The sequence below is a fragment of the Oncorhynchus nerka genome, linkage group LG2 (assembly GCF_034236695.1).
Source record: "Oncorhynchus nerka isolate Pitt River linkage group LG2, Oner_Uvic_2.0, whole genome shotgun sequence".
In the NCBI taxonomy this organism is placed as follows: domain Eukaryota; kingdom Metazoa; phylum Chordata; class Actinopteri; order Salmoniformes; family Salmonidae; genus Oncorhynchus; species Oncorhynchus nerka.
In genome coordinates this window covers 42,719,731-42,745,865 of record NC_088397.1, presented here as the reverse complement: position 1 = coordinate 42,745,865, position 26,135 = coordinate 42,719,731, and the positions used below count along the sequence as shown (strand labels likewise).

The 26,135-nt window shown below is 44.7% G+C and overlaps 1 protein-coding gene across 1 annotated transcript in view; it reads left to right on the top strand.

Moving 5' to 3' along the window:
- The window catches only part of LOC115135483 (copine-5), a 213,797-nt gene that overhangs the window by 155,687 nt on the left and 31,975 nt on the right, over positions 1-26,135 (top strand). The window contains exons 10-14 of the mRNA XM_029670220.2: positions 8,125-8,166; positions 9,380-9,455; positions 17,182-17,235; positions 18,468-18,529; positions 26,018-26,064. Of these exons, the coding sequence (XP_029526080.1) occupies positions 8,125-8,166; positions 9,380-9,455; positions 17,182-17,235; positions 18,468-18,529; positions 26,018-26,064 (281 nt within the window). The remainder of the gene's footprint in view (positions 1-8,124; positions 8,167-9,379; positions 9,456-17,181; positions 17,236-18,467; positions 18,530-26,017; positions 26,065-26,135) is intronic.

The window sequence follows — 26,135 nt, the reverse complement described above, 5'->3', positions numbered from 1 at the left end:
ATCTATGCATAGTCACTTTAACTCTACCTACATGTACATATTACCTCAATTACCTCGACTAACCTGTGCCCCCGCACATTGACTCTGTACCGGTGCTCTTTAATTATTTGTTATTTTTATTTTTTACTTTAACACTTATTTTTCTTAAAACTGCATTGTTGGTTAAGGGCTTGTAAGTAAGAATTTCACTGTTGTATTCAGAGCATATGACAAATAAAATGTGTATATATATTTAGTCGGTGGTAACTTGTGGAATAGACACCTGTTGGAATGCAATTTTAACCAATCAGCATTCAAGATTAGACTAACCCGTTGTATAAACACACACACACACACACACACACACACACACACACACACACACACTTCTTAGTTGATAGATCCTCTGGGGAAAAGGCTCACAACCCTGAAGATACTGCCACTACAGGTAGAAGAGAGGAGGGAGGGAGAGAGATGCAGGGAGCGAGGGAGGAACATAATATGTTAGATGTAGCCCTTTTTCTTAGCGGCAGAAAACATCTCTGATGTCTAACTTCATTTTATAGTGGGTTGATGTGGAAATGGGGAGAGAAGGCAGAGGAAGGGAGGGAAGGAAGGAGGAGAGGGAAGTATTTTAGCTGTGCCACTTTTTGGCTCTGATGTCTCTTAGTTAGAATCTCAACTGTGTTTAGTGGGGGCTGGGGGAGAAGGGGGAGAGGGGCGAGACGAGGAAAGGAGAGAGAAAGATTAAAAACGAGAGAAGGATGAAGCGATGCTTCTAAAGTGTTATAAGTCTGCAAAAAAACTCTCAACGGCATCGCGTTTGTCACCCCCATCATCGATTTGTCATCTGCTTTTGGGAAAATGTGACGGCAGGTATTTTTAACCTGAGCAAATTTGCATTCGCTGCGGTTTAGCTCAGAATTTTTCCTTCTCATAGATGTAAGTTGATCCTTCCTCATTTGAAAATATCAGCAACAAGCCATAGGCTCTGATTCTACCGATACAACGTTTCTTGCAATGATGCCAGTGTGAAACTTTATCTCAGAGTTCCTAACAGTCATAGATGAAAATGTATTAAAATACAGCAAAAATATATTTACATTTTTCAAATCCATTACACATGCTTGTGGAGAGTGTTGGATTAGATGTACAGTACCAGTCATGGGTTCAGACACACCTGCTCATTCCAGGGTTTTTGTTTATTTTTTAAAACTATTTCCTACATTGTAGAATAATAGTGAAGACGTCAAATCTATGAAATAACACATATGGAATCATGGAGTAAGCAAAAAAGTGTTAAACAAATCAAAATAGATTTTATATGAGAGATTCTTCAAGGTAGCCACCCTTTGCCTTGATGACAGCTTTGCACACTCTTGGCATCCTCTCAACCAGCTCCATGAATGCTTTTTAGTTAACAGGTGTACCTTGCATTTGAGCCAATCAGTTGTATTGTGGCAAGGTAGGGGTGGTATACAGAAGATTGCCCTAGTTGGTAAAATACCAAGTCCATATTATGGCAAGAACAGCTCAAATAAGCAAAGAGATACGACAGTCCGTCATTACTTTAAGACATGAAGGTCAGTCAATTCGGTGAATTTCAAGAACTTTGAAAGTTTCTTCAAATGCAGTCGCAAAAACCATCAAGCGTTATGAAACTAGCTCTCATAAAGACCGCCACAGGAAAGGAAGACCCAGAGTTACCTCTGCTGCAGAGGATACGTTCATGAGTGTTAACTGCACCTCAGATATTGCAGCTCAAATAAATGCTTCACAGAGTTCAAGTAACAGACACATCTCAACATCAACTGTTCAGAGGAGACTGCGTGAATCAGGCCTTCGTGGTCAAAGAAACAAAAAAAACACTACTAAAGGACACCTATAAGAAGAAGAGACTTACTTGGGCCAAGAAACACGAGCAATGGACATTAGACCAGTGGAAATCGGTCCTTTGGTCCAAATCTTTGGTTCCTACTACCATGTTTGTGAGACACAGAGTAGGTGAACAGATGATCTCCACATGTGTGGTTCCCAACGTGAGAAGCATGGAGGAGTTGTGGGGGTGCTTTGCTGATGATACTGTTGGTGATTTATTTAGAATTGAAGGCACACTTACCCGGCATGGTTACCACAGCATTCTGCAGCGATACGCCATCCCATCTGGTTTGCGCTTAGTGGACAATGACCCAACACACCTCCAGGCTGTGTAAGGGCCATTTGACCAAGAAGGAGAGTGATGGAGTCCTGCCTCAGATGACCTGGCCTCCACAATCACCCGACTTCAACAAAATTGAGATGGTTTGGGATGAGTTAGACCGCAGAGTGAAGGAAAAGCAGTCAACAAGTGCTCTGCATATGTGGAAAGACTGTTGGAAAAGCATTCCAGGTGAAGCTGGAATGTCAAGAGTGTGCAAAGTTGTCATCAAAGTAAATGGTGGCTACTTTGGAAAATCTCAAATCTAAGATGTATTTTGATTTGTTTAACCCCTTTTTGGTTACCACATGATTCCATAGGTGTTATTTCATAGTTATGATGTCTTCACTATTTTCTACAATGTAGTACAAATAAAGAAAAACCTTTGAATGAGTACTGTAGTTGTGTCCAAACGTTTGACTGGCCGTGCTGCTGCTCCAGTTTCAACGGTTCTGCCTGTGGCTATGGAACCCTGACCTGTTCACCGGACGTGCTACCTGTCCCAGACCTGCTGTTTTCAACTCTCTAGAGACAGCAGGAGCGGTAGAGATACTCTGAATGATCGGCTATGAAAAGCCAACTGACATTTACTCCTGAGGTGCTGACCTGTTGCACCTTCTACAACCACTGTGATGATTATTATTATTTGAACATGCTGGTCACCTATGAACATTTGAACATCTTGGCCATGTTCTGTTATAATCTCCACCCGGCACAGCCAAAAGAGGACTGGCCTCCCCTCATAGCCTGGTTCCTCTCTAGGTTTTTTCCTAGGTTCTGGCCTTTCTAGGGAGTTTTTCCTAGCCACTGTGCTTCTACACCTGCGTTGCTTGCTGTTTGGGGTTTTAGGCTGGGTTTCTGTACAGCACTTTGAGATATCAGCTGATGTAAGAAGGGGTTTATAAATCAATTTGATTTGATCAGATACTGTATATTGGCAGGTAGATATTTCAGTGGACTGGATAAATCATCTGCAATGGGACTCATCTGGTTAAATAAAGCATGAATAAAATAAAATCCTCACGACTTGCCCCTTTCATAATCTGTTAGTTTATTATGAAAAATATAATCTCTTGTTTCCCCCCCTCTTTAATCTGATTATTACGTTGTTGTTTTTTCCTAGGAACTGTGAATAATGAATGCTGCTGTTTTCTGTTTAGGAGTGAAACGGTAAAATCACCCAGCCTTGAAATTACACAGCATGGAGCTGTAGAGACGTGGCTTCCTGAGTGTTATTGTCAAGGAGGCTTGTTTGTTTATTAGGGGCTTGAAAAGCCTCAGTGAAAACTAACTAATGACCTTGTTGGTGAGGTGAGGCAGGGCCTTACAAAGACATTTGGAGGCCTTTATTTTCTGCAAAGTCACACTCACCCCACTGTAAGCAAGATTTTAGCCTACTGCTCAAAGAGCCGGCAAAGAGGGGTGGGCTATCAATTTATCATGGTGAATGTATATTACGTAAATCAGCTAGCTAGCTAGTTAGCTATGCTGTTGAAACAATCTAACTGGTATTTACCGGTGATTGGCGTTTGTTCTGCTGCTGGCATCTTGATTTTAGGCCCACTAAGAAACAGTCCAGTTGAAGCCTTTCATATGTTCCTGACTGTGAGATGACATATGCAACTTTAAAGGGAGCCACTGCTACACTACTGTTCGGCAGCGGTAGCTTCTGCCAGAAGGTCGAGTGCAGTGCCGCGCTCGTGTGAGGGCAGAATCTACAAGATTCAAAAATGGAGAAATAATCTAGTTTGCAATTCATTTAAATAATAAGATAAGAGAGAATAGAGAGAAAATAGACTACGAGTGAAATAAAAGGGCACTCATTTCTCATAGGAGGGAAAAAGGGCAGGTGCTGGTAGAGCATGGTGCTTGCAACGCCAGGGTTGTGGGTTTGATTCCCATTTTATTTCATTTATTTATTTCACCTTTATTTAACCAGGTAAGCAAGTTGAGAACAAGTTCTCATTTACAATTGCGACCTGGCCAAGATAAAGCAAAGCAGTTCGACACATACAACGACACAGAGTTACACATGGAGTAAAACAAACATACAGTCAATAATACAGTAAAAAAAAACAAGTCTATATACAATGTGAGCAAATTAGGTGAGAAGGGAGGTAAAGGCAAAAAAGGCCATGGTGGCAAAGTAAATACAATATAGCAAGTAAAACACTGGAATGGTAGTATTGCAATGGAAGAATGTGCAAAGTAGAAATAAAAATAATGGGGTGCAAAGGAGCAAAATAAATAAATAAATTAAATACAGTTAGGAAAGAGGTAGTTGTTTGGGCTAAATTATAGGTGGGCTATGTACAGGTGCAGTAATCTGTAAGATGCTCTGACAGTTGGTGTTTAAAGCTAGTGAGGGAGATAAGTGTTTCCAATTTAAGAGATTTTTGTAGTTCGTTCCAGTCATTGGCAGCAGAGAACTGGAAGGAGAGGCGGCCAAAGAAAGAATTGGTTTTGGGGGTGACTAGAGATATACCTGCTGGAGCGTGTGCTACAGGTGGGAGATGCTATGGTGACCAGCGAGCTGAGATAAGGGGGACTTTACCTAGCAGGGTCTTGTAGATGACATGGAGCCAGTGGGTTTGGCGACGAGTATGAAGCGAGGGCCAGCCAACGAGAGCGTACAGGTCGCAATGGTGGGTAGTATATGGGGCTTTGGTGACAAAACGGATAGCACTGTGATAGACTGCATCCAATTTGTTGAGTAGGGTATTGGAGGCTATTTTGTAAATGACATCGCCAAAGTCGAGGATTGGTAGGATGGTCAATTTTACAAGGGTATGTTTGGCAGCATGAGTGAAGGATGCTTTGTTGCGAAATAGGAAGCCAATTCTAGATTTAACTTTGGATTGGAGATGTTTGATATGGGTCTGGAAGGAGAGTTTACAGTCTAACCAGACACCTAAGTATTTGTAGTTGTCCACGTATTCTAAGTCAGAGCCGTCCAGAGTAGTGATGTTGGACAGGCGGGTAGGTGCAGGTAGCGATCGGTTGAAGAGCATGCATTTAGTTTTACTTGTATTTAAGAGCAATTGGAGGCCACGGAAGGAGAGTTGTATGGCATTGAAGCTTGCCTGGAGGGTTGTTAACACAGTGTCCAAAGAAGGGCCGGAAGTATACAGAATGGTGTCGTCTGCGTAGAGGTGGATCAGAGACTCACCAGTAGCAAGAGCAACATCATTGATGTATACAGAGAAGAGAGTCGGTCCAAGAATTGAACCCTGTGGCACCCCCATAGAGACTGCCAGAGGTCCGGACAGCAGACCCTCCGATTTGACACACTGAACTCTATCAGAGAAGTAGTTGGTGAACCAGGCGAGGCAATCATTTGAGAAACCAAGGCTGTCGAGTCTGCCGATAAGGATGTGGTGGTTGACAGAGTCGAAAGCCTTGGCCAGATCAATGAATACGGCTGCACAGTAATGTTTCTTATCGATGGCGGTTAAGATATCGTTTAGGACCTTGAGCGTGGCTGAGGTGCACCCATGACCAGCTCTGAAACCAGATTGCATAGCAGAGAAGGTATGGTGAGATTCGAAATGGTCGGTAATCTGTTTGTTGACTTGGCTTTCGAAGACCTTAGAAAGGCATGGTAGGATAGATATAGGTCTGTAGCAGTTTGGGTCAAGAGTGTCCCCCTTTGAAGAGGGGGATGACCGCAGCTGCTTTCCAATCTTTGGGAATCTCAGATGACAAGAAAGAGAGGTTGAACAGGCTAGTAATAGGGGTGGCAACAATTTCGGCAGATAATTTTAGAAAGAAAGGGTCCAGATTGTCTAGCCCGGCTGATTTGTAGGGGTCCAGATTTTCAGCTCTTTCAGAACTTCAGCTGAATGGATTTGGGAGAAGGAGAAATGGGGAAGGCTTGGGCGAGTTGCTGTTGGGGGTGCAGTGCTGTTGACCGGGGTAGGAGTTGCCAGGTGGAAAGCATGGCCAGCCGTAGAAAAATGCTTATTGAAATTCTCAATTATGGTGGATTTATCAGTGGTGACAGTGTTTCCTATCTTCAGTGCAGTGGGCAGCTGGGAGGAGGTGTTCTTATTCTCCATGGACTTTACAGTGTCCCAGAACTTTTTAGAGTTAGTGTTGCAGGAAGCAAATTTCTGCTTGAAAAAGCTAGCCTTGGCTTTTCTAACTGCCTGTGTATAACGGTTTCTAGCTTCCCTGAACAGCTGCATATCACGGGGCTGTTCGATGCTAATGCAGAACGCCATAGGATGTTTTTGTGTTGGTTAAGGGCAGTCAGGTCTGGGGAGAACCAAGGGCTATATCTGTTCCTGGTTCTAATTTTCTTGAATGGGGCATGTTTATTTAAGATTGTTAGGAAGGCATTTTTAAAAAATATCCAGGCATCCTCTACTGACGGGATGAGATCAATATCCTTCCAGGACACCCGGCCAGGTCGATTAGAAAGGCCTGCTCGCTGAAGTGTTTCAGGGAGCGTTTTACAGTGATGAGTGGAGGTCGTTTGACCGCTGACCCATTACGGATGCAGGCAATGAGGCAGTGATCGCTGAGATCTTGGTTGAAGACAGCAGAGGTGTATTTAGAGGGGAAGTTGGTTAGGATGATATCTATGAGGGTGCCCGTGTTTAAGGCTTTGGGGGGGTACCTGGTAGGTTCATTGATAATTTGTGTGAGATTGAGGGCATCAAGTTTAGATTGTAGGATGGCTGGGGTGTTAAGCATGTTCCAGTTTAGGTCGCCTAGCAGCACGAGCTCTGAAGATAGATGGGGGGCAATCAGCTCACATATGGTGTCCAGAGGGGGGGGGGGGGGGGGGGACTAGATTGAAAAAAAAGTACAAATGTGTATGATCTCACTACTGTAAGTTGCTCTGGATAAGAGCAGGTGCTAAATGACTCAAATGTAAATGTTACTGCTCCTCATTAAAATGTTACTGCTCCCTTGCAGTCAAAAATGTGATTTCCTGTGTTTTATACAGTATATATTCACACACTATGAGTTTGGAATAATACTGTAATGATTATGATAATGCCCTTTTAGCTGTTTGAAAATACCCGCTGAAATATCAGCCTGTTTTGGTGGGATGGTGTTTTGGCCTGCACGGTGACATCACCAAACGGCAAATTAGTTAATAGACCAATAAGAAAGAGAGTTCCAAACATTTCTGCCAATAACAGCTAGTTTTCAGTTTTCCCCTCCCCACTCAGACCACTCCCAGACAGTCCCATCAAAATTCTTGCTTGAGAAATGTCTCTTTGCTAAGAAGCTATTTTTGTGTCTTCTTGGCCATTTTAATTGAAAACAATCACAGTAAGGTTCATTCTTACCCGGACGTGATTTGACATTGAGATCAAAAACAGTTGCATTGGACCTTTAAGAAAAGGCTGTAGCGATCATTCCTCTCTGTCTTGTTTGATGTTTGTTTAAAGCCGTGCAGAACAACCACACACACACACAATCACAACGCCTGCCTCAGGACATGTTCCTCTTTTCAGCTTTGACTGATGAGTCAATCCACAGCGGCAATCTTAAGCAGCTTGAACCCAATTACTCAGAATGTGTGTGTGTGTGCGTGCATTTGTGTTTTCTAAGAGGTTCTTAGGACACCCATCTTCTAAAGCATATCTGACCACTCAAGCAAGACACTCCACTACACTAATTACTTCATAAATAATGACCAACAGCTAAAGTTCAATAGCCTACAATAGCTCTATGTATTACTTGTAACAATGGACAGATGGGGATTCATTGTTATATTTCCACCATGTCTCTCGTGTGTTACACCCATGAGCCATAGATAGGTGCTGTACGATTGCCGAACATCTGTAATGGGTGTGTTTTCACAATGCAGATATTGATTTTACCAGTCTGTAAAGTGAAGCCCCATGTTTGACTCTCTGGTCTATGACAACCTTGAGCAAAGGGTGCTTCAGTAACATCCGTCTGTTGGTGTGTGTTTCCTGTTGTTTCAGAACGATCAAGATAGAGGTGTACGACTGGGACCGAGATGGCAGGTGAGTGCAGGTGATGGTCGGATAGATTAGGAGGAGAGGGAGTTTGAGCCAACAGTTTGTAATCAATGTGTGTTCTCATGGATTCACAATGTTGATTTTGTATTTAGTAGTCATTGTATTACACTGAGTATACACTGAACACCTTCCTAATATTGAGTTGCACCCCCCCCTTTCGCCCTCAGAAAAGCCTCAATTCACTACAAGGTGTCGGAAGTGTTCCACAGGGATGCTGGCCCATGTTGACTCCAATGCTTCCCACGGTTGTGTCAAGTTGGCTGGATGTCCTTTGGGTGGTGGACCATTCTTGATACACACGGAACCTGTTGAGCGTGAAAAACCCAGCAGCGTTGCAGTTCTTGACCCAAACCGGTGCGCCTGGCACGTACTACCGTACCCCATTCAAAAGGCACATCATTTGTTTTGTCACCCTCTGAATGGCACAAATACATCATCCGTGTCTCACGGCTTAGAAATCCTTCTTTAAACTGTCTCCTCCCCCTTTATCTACACTGACTGAAGTGTATTTAACAAGTGACATCAATGAGGGATCATAGATTTCACCTGAATTCACCTGTTCCTAATGTTATTTACACTCAGTGTATGTTTCACTAAGAGTTTATTATCGGTCCAGAGGAACCTGAATGTAATATAGCCATGTTTATCCTATAACTTTCACTAGCTCAAAGGGTGAAAAAAAGACGTGTCGATTATGTTATTGAAATTACGGATGTCTTCCGGCTTCTCCCCGTCCTCCCTCCACCTTCTCTCTCCTGTGTTCTCTCTTCTCCCTGTCCTCCCTCCACCTTCTCTCTCCTGTGTTCTCTCTTCTCCCCGTCCTCCCTCCACCTTCTCTCTCCTGTGTTCTCTCTTCTCCCCGTCCTCCCTCCACCTTCTCTCTCCTGTGTTCTCTCTTCTCCCTGTCCTCCCTCCACCTTCTCTCTCCTGTGTTCTCTCTTATCCCTATCCTCCCTCCACCTTCTCTCTCCTGTGTTCTCTCTTCTCCCCGTCCTCCCTCCACCTTCTCTCTCCTGTGTTCTCTCTTCTCCCCGTCCTCCCTCCACCTTCTCTCTCCTGTGTTCTCTCTTCTCCCCGTCCTCCCTCCACCTTCTCTCTCCTGTGTTCTCTCTTCTCCCCGTCCTCCCTCCACCTTCTCTCTCCTGTGTTCTCTCTTCTCTCCTCTCCTGTCTTTTCTCCTCTCTCATCTCTCTGTCAGCCATGACTTCATAGGCGAGTTCACCACTAGTTACCGGGAGCTGGCTCGAGGCCAGAGCCAGTTCAATGTCTATGAGGTGAGCTTTTCTTTCATTTATTTCATCATATAGCTTCTGTTAGGGGATCAAAAAGGTTAGGGTTGCGTCCCAAATGTATTTTATTTAACAAGAATAATACCCCTGATGTCCTCTTTTGCAAGGGGGACCTGGGCAAGGTCGGGTGATAACTAATGACACCTTATTCCCTATAGTGCCTCCTTTTAACCAGGGCCCAGGATTAAAGTAGTGCACTAAATAGGGAATAGGGTGCCATCTGGGATGCAAACTAAAACTCCTCAACTTCAGTCCTCCAGGATCACAGACTGTTGTTTTCATCCATGCTGCCTTTTTTACGCCTCTGGTCTAAATCAATTACTAATTGACTGGGAAACCAATGTTGCTGTTGTCCTCAAGCATTAGAGTTCTTGAGCAATTAGGAATGTGTATAGAAAGTCTTACCTTATCCGATGACCGTTGCGTTAGGAATGCATCTGGAAAGTCCTCTAATACCTAACACGTGTTTTTGAAGGGACTCTATGCATGCAGGTGGCTCAAAGACAAGCGTGACAAATATTCCAATACCCTAACTGCATCACAACTCTCCTCCTCTATCACCCCTCCGCCCCCCACTCCTCCTCCCCCGTCCTCACCCTCGTTCACCCTGGTCTATTCTTGTTTATGTGTTTATTTTGCAGTAGAACTAATGAATGCTCCTCTCTGATCCCTCTGGTCCCTCCCGACACACACACGAACAAACGCACACGTACAAACACACACACACACACACACAGTTCTGTTCTGTCAGGAATATAGAGAAACCATCTCCGCATCGTATAACGTCAGCAGAGATTTATTCCATGCATTCATAATTCCCTTTGTTTAAGACTGTGTGTGTGTGTGTGTGTGTGTGTGTGTGTGTGTGTGTGTGTGTGTGTGTGTGTGTGTGTGTGTGTGTGTGTGTGTGTGTGTGTGTGTGTGTGTGTGCGTGTGCGCGAGCAGTGTGTGTGTGTGTGTGTGTGCGTGCGTGCGTGCGAGCAGTAGGCTAAAATCTTGCCTACAGTAGCACCTAGATCTTCTGCACAGATTCAACAGTGAATCTCCGTAAGACAACAATAATGGGGTTCCATAAAGGTCCAGTTACCAGGAACACAAATACAAATTCCATCTAGACGTTGCCCTTGACAACACAAAGAACTATACCTGCCTCAGCCTCAACATCAGCACCACAGGTAACTGTGAACGATCTGTGAGACAAGGCAAGAAGGGCCTTCTACACCATCAAAAGGAATATACAGTACATTGTGCACAACGTAAAACACCAAATAATGCATGCAGAGCAGAATTAGGACGATACCCGCTAATTATCAAAATCCAGAAAAGAGCCATCAAATTCTACAACCACCTAAAAGGAAGCAATTCTCAAACCGTCCATAACAAAGCCATCACCTACAGAGAGATGAACCTAGAGAAGAGTCCTGCAACACATTTAGACCCAACCAAATCATAAGAATTACTAAAAGATAATTACTTGACACATTGGAAAGACAGAGCAAAGCTGGAATCTTATTTGTCCCTAAACAGAGAGTATACAGTGGCAGAATACCTGACCACTGTGACTGACCCAAAATTAACGAAAGTTTTGACTTTGTACAGGCTCAGTGAGCATAGCCTTGCTATTGAGAAAGGCCGCCGTAGGCAGACCCGGCTCTCAAGAGAAGACAGGCTATGTGCACGCTGCTCAAAAAAATAGGTGGAAACCGAGCTGCGCTTCCTAACCTCCTGCCAAATGTATGACCAGATTAGAGAGACAAACTCAACAAAACAAGAAACGTCCCCTCACTGTCAACTGTGTTTATTTTCAAACTTAACATGTGTAAATATTTGTATGAACATAACAAGATTCAACATTACATTTACATTTAAGTCATTTAGCAGACGCTCTTATCCAGAGCGACTTACAAATTGGTGCGTTCACCTTAAGACATCCAGTGGAACAGGCACTTTACAATAGTGCATCTAAATCTTTTAAGGGGGGTGAGAAGGATTACTTTATCCTATCCTAGGTATTCCTGAAAGAGGTGGGGTTTCAGGTGTCTCCGGAAGGTGGTGATTGACTCCGCTGTCCTGGCGTCGTGAGGGAGTTTGTTCCACCATTGGGGGGCCAGAGCAGCGAACAGTTTTGACTGGGCTGCGCGGGAACTGTACTTCCTCAGTGGTAGGGAGGCGAGCAGGCCAGAGGTGGATGAACGCAGTGCCCTTGTTTGGGTGTAGGGCCTGATCAGAGCCTGGAGGTACTGAGGTGCCGTTCCCCTCACAGCTCCGTAGGCAAGCACCATGGTCTTGTAGCGGATGCGAGCTTCAACTGGAAGCCAGTGGAGAGAGCGGAGGAGCGGGGTGACGTGAGAGAACTTGGGAAGGTTGAACACCAGACGGGCTGCGGTGTTCTGGATGAGTTGTAGGGGTTTAATGGCACAGGCAGGGAGCCCAGCCAACAGCGAGTTGCAGTAATCCAGACGGGAGATGACAAGTGCCTGGATTAGGACCTGCGCCGCTTCCTGTGTGAGGCAGGGTCGTACTCTGCGGATGTTGTAGAGCATGAACCTACAGGAACGGGCCACCGCCTTGATGTTAGTTGAGAACGACAGGGTGTTGTCCAGGATCACGCCAAGGTTCTTAGCGCTCTGGGAGGAGGACACAATGGAGTTGTCAACCGTGATGGCGAGATCATGGAACGGGCAGTCCCTCCCCGGGAGGAAGAGCAGCTCCGTCTTGCCGAGGTTCAGCTTGAGGTGGTGATCCGTCATCCACACTGATATGTCTGCCAGACATGCAGAGATGCGATTCGCCCCCTGGTCATCAGAAGGGGGAAAGGAGAAGATTAATTGTGTGTCGTCTGCATAGCAATGATAGGAGAGACCATGTGAGGTTATGACAGAGCCAAGTGACTTGGTGTATAGCGAGAATAGGAGAGGGCCTAGAACAGAGCCCTGGGGGACGCCAGTGGTGAGAGCGCGTGGTGAGGAGACAGATTCTCGCCACGCCACCTGGTAGGAGCGACCTGTCAGGTAGGACGCAATCCAAGCGTGGGCCGCGCCGGAGATGCCCAACTCGGAGAGGGTGGAGAGGAGGATCTGATGGTTCACAGTATCGAAGGCAGCCGATAGGTCTAGAAGGATGAGAGCAGAGGAGAGAGAGTTAGCTTTAGCAGTGCGGAGCGCCTCCGTGATACAGAGAAAGAGCAGTCTCAGTTGAATGACTAGTCTTGAAACCTGACTGATTTGGATCAAGAAGGTCATTCTGAGAGAGATAGCGGGAGAGCTGGCCAAGGACGGCACGTTCAAGAGTTTTGGAGAGAAAAGAAAGAAGGGATACTGGTCTGTAGTTGTTGACATCGGAGGGATCGAGTGTAGGTTTTTCAGAAGGGGTGCAACTCTCGCTCTCTTGAAGACGGAAGGGACGTAGCCAGCGGTCAGGGATGAGTTGATGAGCGAGGTGAGGTAAGGGAGAAGGTCTCCGGAAATGGTCTGGAGAAGAGAGGAGGGGATAGGGTCAAGCGGGCAGGTTGTTGGGCGGCCGGCCGTCACAAGACGCAGCGAGATTTCATCTGGAGAGAGAGGGGAGAAAGAGGTCAGAGCACAGGGTAGGGCAGTGTGAGCAGAACCAGCGGTGTCGTTTGACTTAGCAAACGAGGATCGGATGTCGTCGACCTTCTTTTCAAAATGGTTGTGAAGTCATCTGCAGAGAGGGAGGAGGGGGAGGGGGAGGAGGATTCAGGAGGGAGGAGAAGGTGGCAAAGAGCTTCCTAGGGTTAGAGGCAGATGCTTGGAATTTAGAGTGGTAGAAAGTGGCTTTAGCAGCAGAGACAGAAGAGGAAAATGTAGAGAGGAGGGAGTGAAAGGATGCCAGGTCCGCAGGGAGGCGAGTTTTCCTCCATTTCCGCTCGTCTGCCCGGAGCCCTGTTCTGTGAGCTCGCAATGAGTCGTCGAGCCACGGAGCGGGAGGGGAGGACCGAGCCGGCCTGGAGGATAGGGGACATAGAGAGTCAAAGGATGCAGAAAGGGAGGAGAGGAGGGTTGAGGAGGCAGAATCAGGATATAGGTTGGAGAAGGTTGGAGCAGAGGGAAGAGATGATAGGATGGAAGAGGAGAGAGTAGCGGGGGAGAGAGAGCGAAGGTTGGGACGGCGCGATACCATCCGAGTAGGGGCAGTGTGGGAAGTGTTGGATGAGAGCGAGAGGGAAAAGGATACAAGGTAGTGGTCGGAGACTTGGAGGGGAGTTGCAGTGAGGTTAGTGGAAGAACAGCATCTAGTAAAGATGAGGTCGAGCGTATTGCCTGCCTTGTGAGTAGGGGGGGAAGGTGAGAGGGTGAGGTCAAAAGAGGAGAGGAGTGGAAAGAAGGAGGCAGAGAGGAATGAGTCAAAGGTAGACGTGGGGAGGTTAAAGTCGCCCAGTACTGTGAGAGGTGAGCCGTCCTCAGGAAAGGAGCTTATCAAGGCTTATCAACAACTGAGACATAAACTGAACAAGTTCCACAGACATATGACTAACAGAAATGGAATAATGTGTCACTGAAAAAAGGGGGGTCAAAAAAAGTAACAGTCAGTATCTTGTGTGGCCACCAGCTGCATTAAGTACTGCAATGCATCTCCTCCTCATGGACTGCACCAGATTTGCCAGTTCTTGCTGTGAGATGTTACCCCACTCTTCCACCAAGGCACCTGCAAGTTCCCAGACATTTCTGGGGGGAATAGCCCTAGCCATCACCCTCCGATCCAATAGGTCCCAGATGTGCTCAATGGGATTGAGATCCGGGCTCTTCGCTGGCCATGGCAGAACACTGACATCCCTGTCTTGTGGGATATCATGCACAGAACGGGCAGTATGGCTGGTGGCATTGTCATGCTGGAGGGTCAAGTCAGGATGAGCCTGCAGGAAGGGTACCACATGAGGGAGGAGGATGTCCCTGAGCACAGGAGGAGGATGCCTGCAATGACAATAAGCTCAGTCTGATGATGCTGTGGCACACCGCCCCAAACCATGACGGATCCTCCACCTCCAAATCGATCCCGCTCCAGAGTACAGGTCTCGGTGTAACGCTCATTCCTTCAACGATAAACGCGAATCCGACCATCACCACTGCTGAGACAAAACCGCGACTCATCAGTGAAGAGCACTTTTTGCCAGTCCTGTCTGGTCCAGCGACGGTGGGTTGGTGTCCATAGGCGACATTGTTGCCGGTGATGTCTGGTGAGGACCTGCCTTACAACAGGCCTACATGCCCTCAGTCCAGCCTCTCTCAGCCTATTGCGGACAGTCTGAGCACTGATGGAGGGATTGTGCGTTCCTGTGTAACTCGAGCAGTTGTGGTTGCCATCCTGTACCTGTCCCGCAGGTGTGATGTTCGGATGTACCGATCCTGTCCAGGTGTTTTTACACGTGGTCTGCCACTGCGAGGACAATCGGCAGTCCATCCTGTCTCCCTGTAGCGCTGTCTTAGGCGTCTCACAGTATGGACATTTCAATTTATTGCCCTGGCCACATCTGCAGTCCTCATGCCTCCTTGCAGCATGCCTAAGGCACATTCACGCAGACGAGCAGGGACCCTAGGCATCTTTCTTTTGGTGTTTTTCAGAGTCAGTAGAAAGGCCTCTTTTGTGTCCTAAGTTTTCATAACTGTGACCTTAATTGCCTACCGTCTGTAAGCTGTTAGTGTCTTAACGACCGTGCCACAGGTGCATGTTCATTAATTGTTTATGGTTCATTGAACAAGCATGGAAAACAGTGTTTAAACCCTTTACAATGAAGATCTGTGAAGTTATTTGGATTTTTACGAATTATCTTTGAAAGACAGGGTCCTGAAAAAGGGATGTTTATTTTTATTTTTTTCCCCTCAGATTACACAGACCCACAAAGAAATCTAAAACATATCCAGTGAAGCACAAACACTGTTGTAAATACAACCCATATTTATGTTAATTTATCTCCCCCTCTGTACTTCAACTATTTGCGCATTGTTAGAATACTGTACATAACCATAATATAACTTTGGAACATCTCTATTCTTCTGAAACTGTTGTGAGTTTAAGGTTTCCTGTTCATTGCTGATTGTTTATTTCACCTTTGTTTATGATCTATTAGGATCTATTTCACAGAGATTTGCTGACACAGGGCTCGCACACACACACACACGCACACGCGTACGCACGCACGCACACACACACACACACACACACACACACACACACACACACACACACACACGCGCCGGCCCATCTTTTAGACGTCACCTTGCTTCTGTACATGGTGTTCACCATTAGTATTACCTGGCAGAGGGACAGGAACAGTGACAGAAAGCTCATTTAGGTTCAGCATCAGCAGGTCTCTTTGCTGTCTGCGTGTCAACCAGATTGTCTTCCCTAGATTAGATTAGGGCCTGTCACGGTCTGTCACTTCCAGGCCCCTTGGCGCTACAGGGGACCTTAATGAGACCAGGCAGCTTTTGTCTTTGGAAGCACAAACGAGAGAGTTTTTTTCCCCTTTAGACTTTGATTCTTACTTTGCCACCGAAACCTCCAGTGAATCTTCTGCTCATCATTCTCTCTCAATTGTAAAAGGACTAATGTTGTCTTGGATCAGTGCTGTAATATAATTTAGGACTAGTTTCCCAGACTCAGTTTACAGTAAACCTACTTCTGGATAAAACATCTTGCTTCTTGCAATGGGGAGCTAATGCGAGTCCTCAGCTCTCAGTCACGGTTACACATCACTCAAGTATGGTTCACCGAACCAACTCCATTATACCTCCGTTAGACATGCAGTATGTGTGCCTCTCTGTTTATTCATGCACCGACAGTCGGTTCCCTACCATCCGTCTTCCTCCCACATCCAGCCTGTCAATAGTGTGGATCTGGCCCTCTCTCCAGCCCCATCTTCCAGTCCTGCCTTCCATCAGTCAGACCTGGGTTCAAATACTTTTGAAATCATTTTAAATACTTCAAATGTTTCCCCTAGTCTGCCTGGAGATCCAGATGGGCGGGGTTTAGACTTTTTCAATTATTCTATTGGTTCCATTGTACCAGGCAAGCCCAATCAAACTCAGCTAAAGTATTCTAAATGATTTCAAATACTATTTGAACCTAGGTAATGCTTCTATCCATTGGAATGCCTCTTTATGGTGTCCCTCCCTCCTACACACCCTCTCATTATGCTGGTTACAGAACTTAATTAGGGAGGAACAGAGATGGACAGGGAACAGAAGGAGAGAGGGTGGGGCGGAGGATGCAGGGAGGGGGGAGGGGTGGAGAGAGAGAGGGGGAGAGAGAAAGAAAGGGATGCAGAGCTGGAGAGGGAAAGGAGTGTATATGTGGGGAGAGAGAGGGGGAGAGATGATGGGAAAAGAGATAGGAGAGAGAGAAAGGGGGAGCAGAGAGAGAGAGAAAATAGATTTAGAGAATTAGACAAAGAGGCTTCTTGGAAAACTACAGTATGTATACATTTTACAGTTGACTAATGGAACATGAAACCTGTATCACACCCTCACTCTCTCTCGTTCAGAGAAACAGCCTTTCCCCTACAGGAGATGTATGGTACTACACTTCTCATCGCTGCCTCCTTTCTTACATAATTACTTGTTTTTTTCCTTCCTAAAAGCCCCCTGCTGTGAGGAGAATTCCCTCCATGTCCACCATCCTCCAAATCTCTCCTTAACGTAACATAATTGCTTATTCTTTCTCTCTAATTTGGTCATTTTGTTTATTCTCTTAGGTGGTGAATATCAAAAAGAAAATGAAGAAAAAGAAATATGGGAATTCTGGAACGGTGATTATAGCCTACACATTATGAGCGTTAGAACGTTGCGGTCGTCCTTCGCTACTATCCATCCCTCCCTCCCCTTTTCTCTCTCCCTCACTCCTCACTCGCCCCCTCTGCACATTTTCTTCTGGTAATTATGATGCTTTTCTCTGATGGTTATCTGGGCTCTGTTGAAAGGAGCAGTGCTACCAACCATAGACTGTGATTGTCAATGCAGGTTTTGCTCATTAACTGGTATCTCCTCTTCTCTCGCCTTCCTGCTAATTAAAACTTGTGAAAGTGAAAGATGAAGAACGCACATGTCTGTCCGCTTCAGCTGTCTAAAGACATTAGACAATAGTGCCCATCTCTGTCAGAGAAACACGCAGAGCAGAGCTGTGAGTTCTTAGAGCCAGCTAACTAGCTAGTGTACTGTACATTGTTTCGTAACATTGACAGATGGAGGGAGGCTGTCGAGGGAGGAGGGGTGAGTAGGTAAAGTAAAGTTAGCAAAGCGATCGAACAAGAGAGGGTGAGAGAGGTTCTTGAACAATGACAACAGCAGAGAAACGTGGGAGGAAGGAGACGGAAGAGAGGAAGAAAGGAATGAAGGAATAAAAAAAGAAAGGAAGGAAGAATATGAAAGTCTCCCCTCACACCCCAGGAGAGATCTGAGAGTGGGAGTAGTGGAGTTAGCATCTCGTAGCATGCGGCGGCTAATGTGATATTGGCTCGCTACGAAGACTGATTACAGGGCCCAGATCCCACGTTCCCATCTGCTCTCTCTCTCTCTCTCTCTCTCTCTCTCTCTCTCTCTCTCTCTCTCTCTCTCTCTCTCTCTCGCTGCCCCTCGCTCCCAGATGGAGCTGTACATACGCATCCCACCCTCTCTCTCGCTTAATGTTGTTCTATCTGTCTCTCGCTTCCTCTCTTTCTCCCCTCTCCCCCGTGGTTTCAGAGAGTGTAGTAATGAACTCATCAATCATCTACAGTATGTGTTTGTGATGAGAGTAGGTTGCACCCTGCCACATCCCACGTCTTGTTTCAGGATGAGGAGAGTGATGTGCTACTGGATACAGTGGCTCCGTCTAAGTCAACATATGCTACTGCTCTATATGGGCACTAGGGTGTGTGTGTGTGTGTGTGTGTGTGTGTGTGTGTGTGTGTGTGTGTGTGTGTGTGTGTGTGTGTGTGTTTGAGAGGTCTGGATGTGAATGGGTACTGAGGTCTCATGTTTCTCTTTGTGCTTTCTCTCCCAGGTGACCCTCCTCTCCTTTTCAGTGGAATCCGAGTGCACCTTCCTGGATTACATCAAGGGAGGGTGAGTGGGAGGAGAAGGGAACACACATACCACATACAACACACACAAACACATACACACCCACATTCTGTGATATACACAATATTTACAAAAGTATGTGGACACCCCTTCAAATTTGTGGATTCGGCTATTTCAGCCACACCCGTTGCTGACAGGTGTATACAAGCGTTTCGCTACACTCGTCTTAACGTCTGCTAACCATATGTATGTGACCAATAACATTTGAATTGGTTATGCAATTGAGCACACCACCATGCAATCTCCATAGACAAACAATGGCAGTGGAATGGACTTACTGAAGAGACTTTCAATGTGGCACCGTCATAGGATGCCACCTTTCCAGTTAGTTTGTCAAATGACTGCCCTGCTAGAGCTGCCCTGGTCAAATGTAAGTGCTCTTATTGTGAAGTGGTAATGTCTAGGAACAACAATGGCTCAGCCACGAAGTGGTAGACCACACAAACTCACAGAACTGGAAAACCGAATGCTGAAGCGCGTAGTGCATATAAATCGTCTGTCCTCGGCTGCAACACTCACTACCGAGTTCCAAACTGCCCTGGACTCAACGTCAGCACAATAACTATTAGTTGGGAGCTTCTTGAAATGGGTTTGCATGGATGAGCAGCCGCATACAAGCCTAAAATCACCATGCGCAATGCCAAGCATCGGCTGGTGGTGTAAAACTCTCCGCCATTGGACTCTGGAGCAGTGAAAACGTGTTCTCTGGAGTGTTGAATTACACAGTCCGACAGACGAATCTGGGTTTGGCGGATGCCAGGAGAACGCTACCTGCACAAATGCATAGTGCCAACTGTAAAGTTTGGTGGAGGAGGTATAATGGTCTGCAGCTGTTTTTCATGGTTCGGTCTAGGCCTCTTAGTTCCCGTGAAGGGAAATCTTAACACTACAGCGTATAATGACTCTAGACAATTTTGTGCTTCCAACTTTGTGGCAACTGTTTTGGAAAGGCCCTTTCCTGTTTCAGCATGACAATGCTCCCGTGCACAAAGCGAGGTCCATACAGAAATGGTTTGTCGAGAACGCTGACTGCGAGCTAGTCCTAATCGCCCAACATCAGTGCCCAACCTCACTAATGCTCTTGTGGCTGAATGGAAGCAAGTCCATCAGCAATCTTCCAACATCTAGTGGAAAGCCTTCGCAGAAGAGTGGAGGCTGTTATAGCAGCAAAGGGAGGGGACCAACTCCATATGAATGCCCATGATTTTGAAATCCGATGTTCGACAAGCTTTGTTTATGTAGTGTACGTTTATGCACATCCACAGCATCGTACATTTCCCAGCGCTCATCCCTGACAGGAATCATTCCATACATTAATGATTTCCTGTCTTTAAGACATACATTCTAGGCCATATATACTGTACATACATAGATATTAATAACAAATAATATCCTTATAGCGATAAACAGCCTGGCATAAATTCCATATCTAAACAGCCTAGTTTCTAAATAACAGATGGCTTACACACGTTGGCGGTATCGACTGTATTATGGTGGGTGAAGTGTCCCTTTAAGTCATCGAGGACAATGCTTTGATCACAACATCCGTCACAAGGAGAGAGGTGACATTTCAGAGGTTCCAGGGCTTTTCAGATGTAGCAGATTTGACAACTGTGACAGAGCTCACTGACACCCTTCAGCTTTGGTGTGTTGACAGTCGGTAGCCCCCCCCAGCTGGAGGGCTCTAAACAAGAGTAATGACACTTCTACTCTACAAGATAAAACATGATCTGACCTCTATTCTCTGGGGAATGAAAGTTGAGACAAAAACAAACTATCTATGAAAAGATATTCAGCTGATGAAAATGAGACTTATTGAAAGCTAATGTCTACTGAGGCCTTCATCAGAGAGATCAGAATGTTCCCCCTGGCTATGACCAATCCTCTAAAAACCACTCAGGACCATCAGTGACCGTTTAGGACCATTAAGCCAACGCAGACACTTGGAATAAAAAGATCTTAACTTCATAAAAAGGTTCTCTCTCTCTCTCTCTACCTTTTTCTCAATACAATTCAATTCAAAGGGCTTTAATGGCATGGGAAACATATGTTATCTCATTCATTCATTCATTCACATTGACTGCAATGGCCCGTTCCATTCAGGATCACAATAAAGGACAGGGAGGTAATGAGGTGAGAGGATAAATGGCCCTATATCTCTCCCTTTCTGGTTCTGGTTTATGGCCCCTCTTAGGAGGGAAATGGTTTAAACTACAGCAGCCACATCTTGACAGAGAGGAGAAAAGTTTTGAGACATGAGATGACTGGGAAGGAATGGGCGAAGGTGAAAAAAAGGTTGGGGTAAATTCAGGGCGACTGAAAGAAAGGACTATAGATAGAGCAAAGTGCATTGCATATTGACCTGGATCTATACTGACTGGGCAGGGCAATGTGTCAGAAATGGGTTTTACAATTAATTTTGAAATATCATCCAGAGTCTAGTGGTAGCGCGGCTGACTCGGGGCCACACATGGACCCTTGCGGCAGGGGTTCAAACCCCGCCTGCGCCCTCATGTGTGTATTTATCCTCCCCCTTGCCGCAACCCTTTCATTCGTGACATTCTGTTTCAATGAAGAGAAAGTACAACAACAACAAAAAGTTTGCGTGTAAGACAGTGAGCCTGTGAACTGCCGGAGTATTCTAGGATATTGGTAGTGGGTGTTGTGCGCGAAGGAGATGCTGACAGTGAATTGATTAAGTGCCAGCTCCAATCAAAAGAAGACATTGCAGCAGAAAAGCAGCCAGTCTAGTGCAACTACTGGGAATAGTTTGAAAACACCTCAAACAGTACTTAGGAACACATCCACACACACACAGCACCCTGGCTTACCTCTCTACGTTGTGAAGAGAACACTCCAAGGAATGGTAGCACTGAATGCAAATGTATTGTACATTACAGAGAATACAGACGGAAGAATGGAAGGCAAGGTTGTACGTACAGTTAGTCAGTCAGGCGGGAAGAAAGGGTGTAGACCACCATGTTAACCCCAATGCCAGAGCTTCTTACTGGACAAGGGGTCACTTTTGTGAAAAGAGACTGAGGGGAGCTGCTTCCTACTTTTTCTCACTCTGATTACACACACTGACCTTGACCTATTCTCACACACAGGGCCACACACACACACACACAGAGCTGGGGAGGGAGGGAGATCTGAGAAATCTAGCCTGGTTAACCAGACTGATAATAGAAATTAAGCAATGCTGAGCTCAGTATTCAGTCTGGTTGACCCAGGGAAGGTGCAAATCAGGGGAGCACGGCTCCCCATAACTATTAATAAATACCTGGATCCTAGACGTTTGACCATCATATCTTTCCTCCCTCCATTTCTAACTCTGTAGTGACCATGTAGTGACCATAATATAGTGGCTATATCCAGAAAAGCCAAAGTTCCAAAGGCTGGGCCTAAAATAGTATATAAGAGATCGTGCAAAACATTTTGTGAGGATTCCAATGTTGAAGATGTAAAAAGTATTTGTTGGTCTGATGTGTGTAACGAGGAGCATCCAGATGCTGAACTTGTTGCATTTATGAAATTATTTCTTCCAGTTATTGAGAAGCATGCACCTATTAAGAAACGGACTGTTAGAACTGTTAAGGCTCTGTGGATTGATGAGGAATTGAAAAATGTTATGGTTGAGAGAGAGGAAGCAAAGGAGTGGCTAATAAGTCTGTCTGCACAGCTGCTTGGCAGACTTACTGCCAATTTAAATCATATGTGACTAAACTGAACAAAAAGAACAATAAATTGTATTATGAAACTAGTAAGTTCAATTATATAAAGTATGATGGAAAAACCATTTGAGCACTTTAAATTAAATTATGGGCAGAATGACCAATTCAACTTCATTGAATCAGAAGGCTCATTCATCACAAGACCTTTTGATTTTGTCAATTATTTTTAAAATACCATTTAATTGGTAAAGTGGGCAAACTCAGACATGAAATGTCAACAACAACCCACGAGCCATCATATTTATGCATAAAATACCAAATAATGAAAGAAACACATTGTAATTTAGAATTCTGTAAAGTTAGTGTGGGAAAGGTGGGAAATTATTGTTGTCCATCAATAATAAGAAACCACCTGATATTGACAACAGATGGAAAGCGACTGAGGATGGTATATTGGACTATATTGCCACTCCTGTTTGTCATATCTTTAATCTGAGCCTGAAGAAAAGTGTTTGTCATCAGACCTTGAGGTAAGCTAAAGTCATTCCGATACCCAAGAATGGTAAAGTACCCTTTTACTAGATCTAACAGCCTACCTATCAGCTTCCTGCCGGCTCTTAGCAAACCTTTGGGGGAAAAAATGGTTTTGACCAGATGCAATGCTATTTTTCTGTGAACAAATTAATAACATACTTTCAGCATGGTTATAGAGACGGGCACTCAACATGTACTGCACTGACACAAACGACTGATGATTGGTTGAAAGAAATGTTTAATAAGAATGTGGTGGGAGTTGTACTGTTAGATTTTTATTGCAGCCTTTGATATTATTGACCATAATCTGTTTTTGGAAAAACGTATGTGTTATGGCTTTACATTCTCTACAATATCATGGGTTAAGAGCTATCTAGGGTCTTCTTTAACCTTTTACTGCAGTGGACTAAATCAGGGTCACGCAGAGTGATTCTTGGTAGTCTTAAACAAATCTAATTTTAAACAAAAGTATACACCTCACACATGGTTATGGGCTTAAAAAAGAAGACACCAGTAGCATGTCAAATATAGAGTTGAAATGTATTCAATTTTGAGTTTGCATCCCAAATATTGTACTTTATATACATCACAGAAGACTGAAATACAGTGGGGCAAAAAATTATTTAATCAGCCACCAATTGTGCAAGTTCTCCCACTTAAAAAGATGAGAGAGGCCTGTAATTTTCAGACCTCTCTGACAGACAAAATTAGAAAAAAAATCCAGAAAATCACATTGTAGGATTTTTTATGAATTTATTTGCAAATTATGGTGGAAAATAAGTATTTGGTATAACAAAAGTTTATCTCAATACTTTGTTATATACCCTTTGTTGGCAATGACAGAGGTCAAACGTTTTCTGTAAGTCTTCACAAGGTTTTCACACACTGTTGCTGGTATTTTGGCCCATTCCTCCATGCAGATCTCCTCTAGAGCAGTGATGTTTTGGGGCTGTTGCTGGGCAACACGGACTTTCAACTCCCTCCAAAGATTTTATATGGGGTTGAGATCTGGAGACTGGCTAGGCCACTCCAGGACCTTGAAATGCTTCTTACGAAGCCACTCCGTTGCCCGGGCGGTGTGTTTCGGATCATTGTCATGCTGAAAGACCCAGCCACGTTTCATCTTCAATGCCCTTGCTGATGGAAGGAGGCTTTCACTCAAAATCTCATGATACATGGCCCCATTCATTCTTTCCTTTACACGGATCAGTCGTCCTGGTCCCTTTGCAGAAAAACAGCCCCAAAGCATGATGTTTCCACCCCCATGCTTCACAGTAGGTATGGTGTTCTTTGGATGCAACTCAACATTCTTTGTCCTCCAAACACAACGAGTTGAGTTTTTACCAAAAAGTTATATTTTGGTTTCATCTGACCATATGCCATTCTCCCAATCTTCTTCTGGATCATCCAAATGCTCTCTAGCGAACTTCAGACGGGCCTGGACATGTACTGGCTCAAGCAGGGGGACACGTCTGGCACTGCAGGATTTGAGTCCATTGTGGCGTAGTGTGTTACTGATGGTAGGCTTTGTTACTTTGGTCCCAGCTCTCTGCAGGTCATTCACTAGGTCCCCCCCGTGTGGTTCTGGGATTTTTGCTCACCGTTCTTGTGATCATTTTGACCCCACGGAGTGAGATCTTGCGTGGAGCCCAAGATCGAGGGAGATTATCAGTGGTCTTGTATATCTTCCATTTCCTAATAATTGCTCCCACAGTTGATTTCTTCAAACCAAGCTGCTTACCTATTGCAAATTCAGTCTTCCCAGCCTGGTGCAAGTCTACAATTTTGTTTCTGGTGTCCTTTGACAGCTCTTTGGTCTTGGCCATAGTGGAGTTTGGAGTGTGACTGTGAGGTTGTGGACAGGTGTCTTTTATACTGATAACAAGTTCAAACAGGTGCCATTAATACAGGTAACGAGTGGAGGACAGAGGAGCCTCTTAAAGAAGAAGTTACAGGTCTGTGAGAGCCAGAAATCTGGCTTGTTTGTAGGTGACCAAATACTTATTTTCCACCATAATTTGCAAATTAATTAATTAAAAATCCTACAATGTGATTTTCTGGATTTTTTTCCCTAATTTTGTCTGTCATAGTTGAAGTGTACCTATGATGAAAATTACAGGCCTCTCTCAACATTTTAAGTGGGAGAACTTGCACAATTGGTGGCAATTTGTTAAATTGTTGTAAAGATGGGGAGAGGTCTGTCTGTGATAGAGTGTTGCTCTGCTTTTTTACACCACATTCGATTTTATCACATCTTGAATAATATAACATACAGACATACATACCCCACCAGACATGCTACCAGGGGTCTCATCACAGTCCCCAATTCGAAAACAAATTTAAGGCAACACACAATATTGTATAGATCCATAGTTACATGGAATGCCCTTCTATCTCAAATTGCTCAATCAAACAACAAAATCAGCCTAAGAAACAAATAAAACAACACCTCACAGCACTACGCCTCTCTCCTATCTGACCTAAATAACTTGGATGTCTATGTAAAGTAATACTTTTTTCCTAAGTGTTTTGTCAGCATAGGACCTTTTTAATTTATATATTTATTTTAAATGTATGTAGCTCTGTCCTTGAGTTGTTCTTGTCTGTTATTGTTTTATGTTTTGTGTGGACCCCAGGAAGAGTAGCTGGTGGTTTTGCAACAGCTAATAGGGATCCAAATAAAATTCCAAATCTCTCCATCCCGAAATATTTCTGTCCCGAAATATCAATGTGAATATTTGACTCTTTCTTATTGTTGTATTCTTTCTGGGTTGATCTGTAACGAGGTTAACTGGAGTTTATTCTCTCACTCATATACTAGCGTTGCAGCTAAAGAGCATTTCATCAGTCAGAAAATTGGATTATGGTTATGTTTCTCTTAAGTGCTCCAGCAGTCTAATTGCTTGTTATTCAGCTCAATGTGAGGATGTCATGCACCTCTCGCCCCTTCTCCTCTTCCTAAAGGGAATAAGAATAAGAAATGTCAGTCCACACACACACACACACGCACACACACACTGATATAGAGTGAATTAATTGCCAGGGTCACTTAAATATATGATTGTGACTACAATGCAACAATTCCCATATATTACATTTACATTGTGTGTGTCTGTGTGTGTGCATGTGTGTGCTTGTGCACGTGTGTGTGTGTGTGTCCAGAGAAAATATATTTTGTTTGTGCTTTGCGTATAATTATCTGGTGGTCTACCTGTACTTCTCTTGTTGATTTTTCACTCTCTCTTCTATATCCTAATTTCAGGACCCAGATCAATTTCACTGTGGCCATCGATTTCACTGCGTCTAATGGTAAGGGATTCTAAAGACTGTGTGTGTGTGTGTGTGTGTGTGTGTGTGTGTGTGTGTGTGTGTGTGTGTGT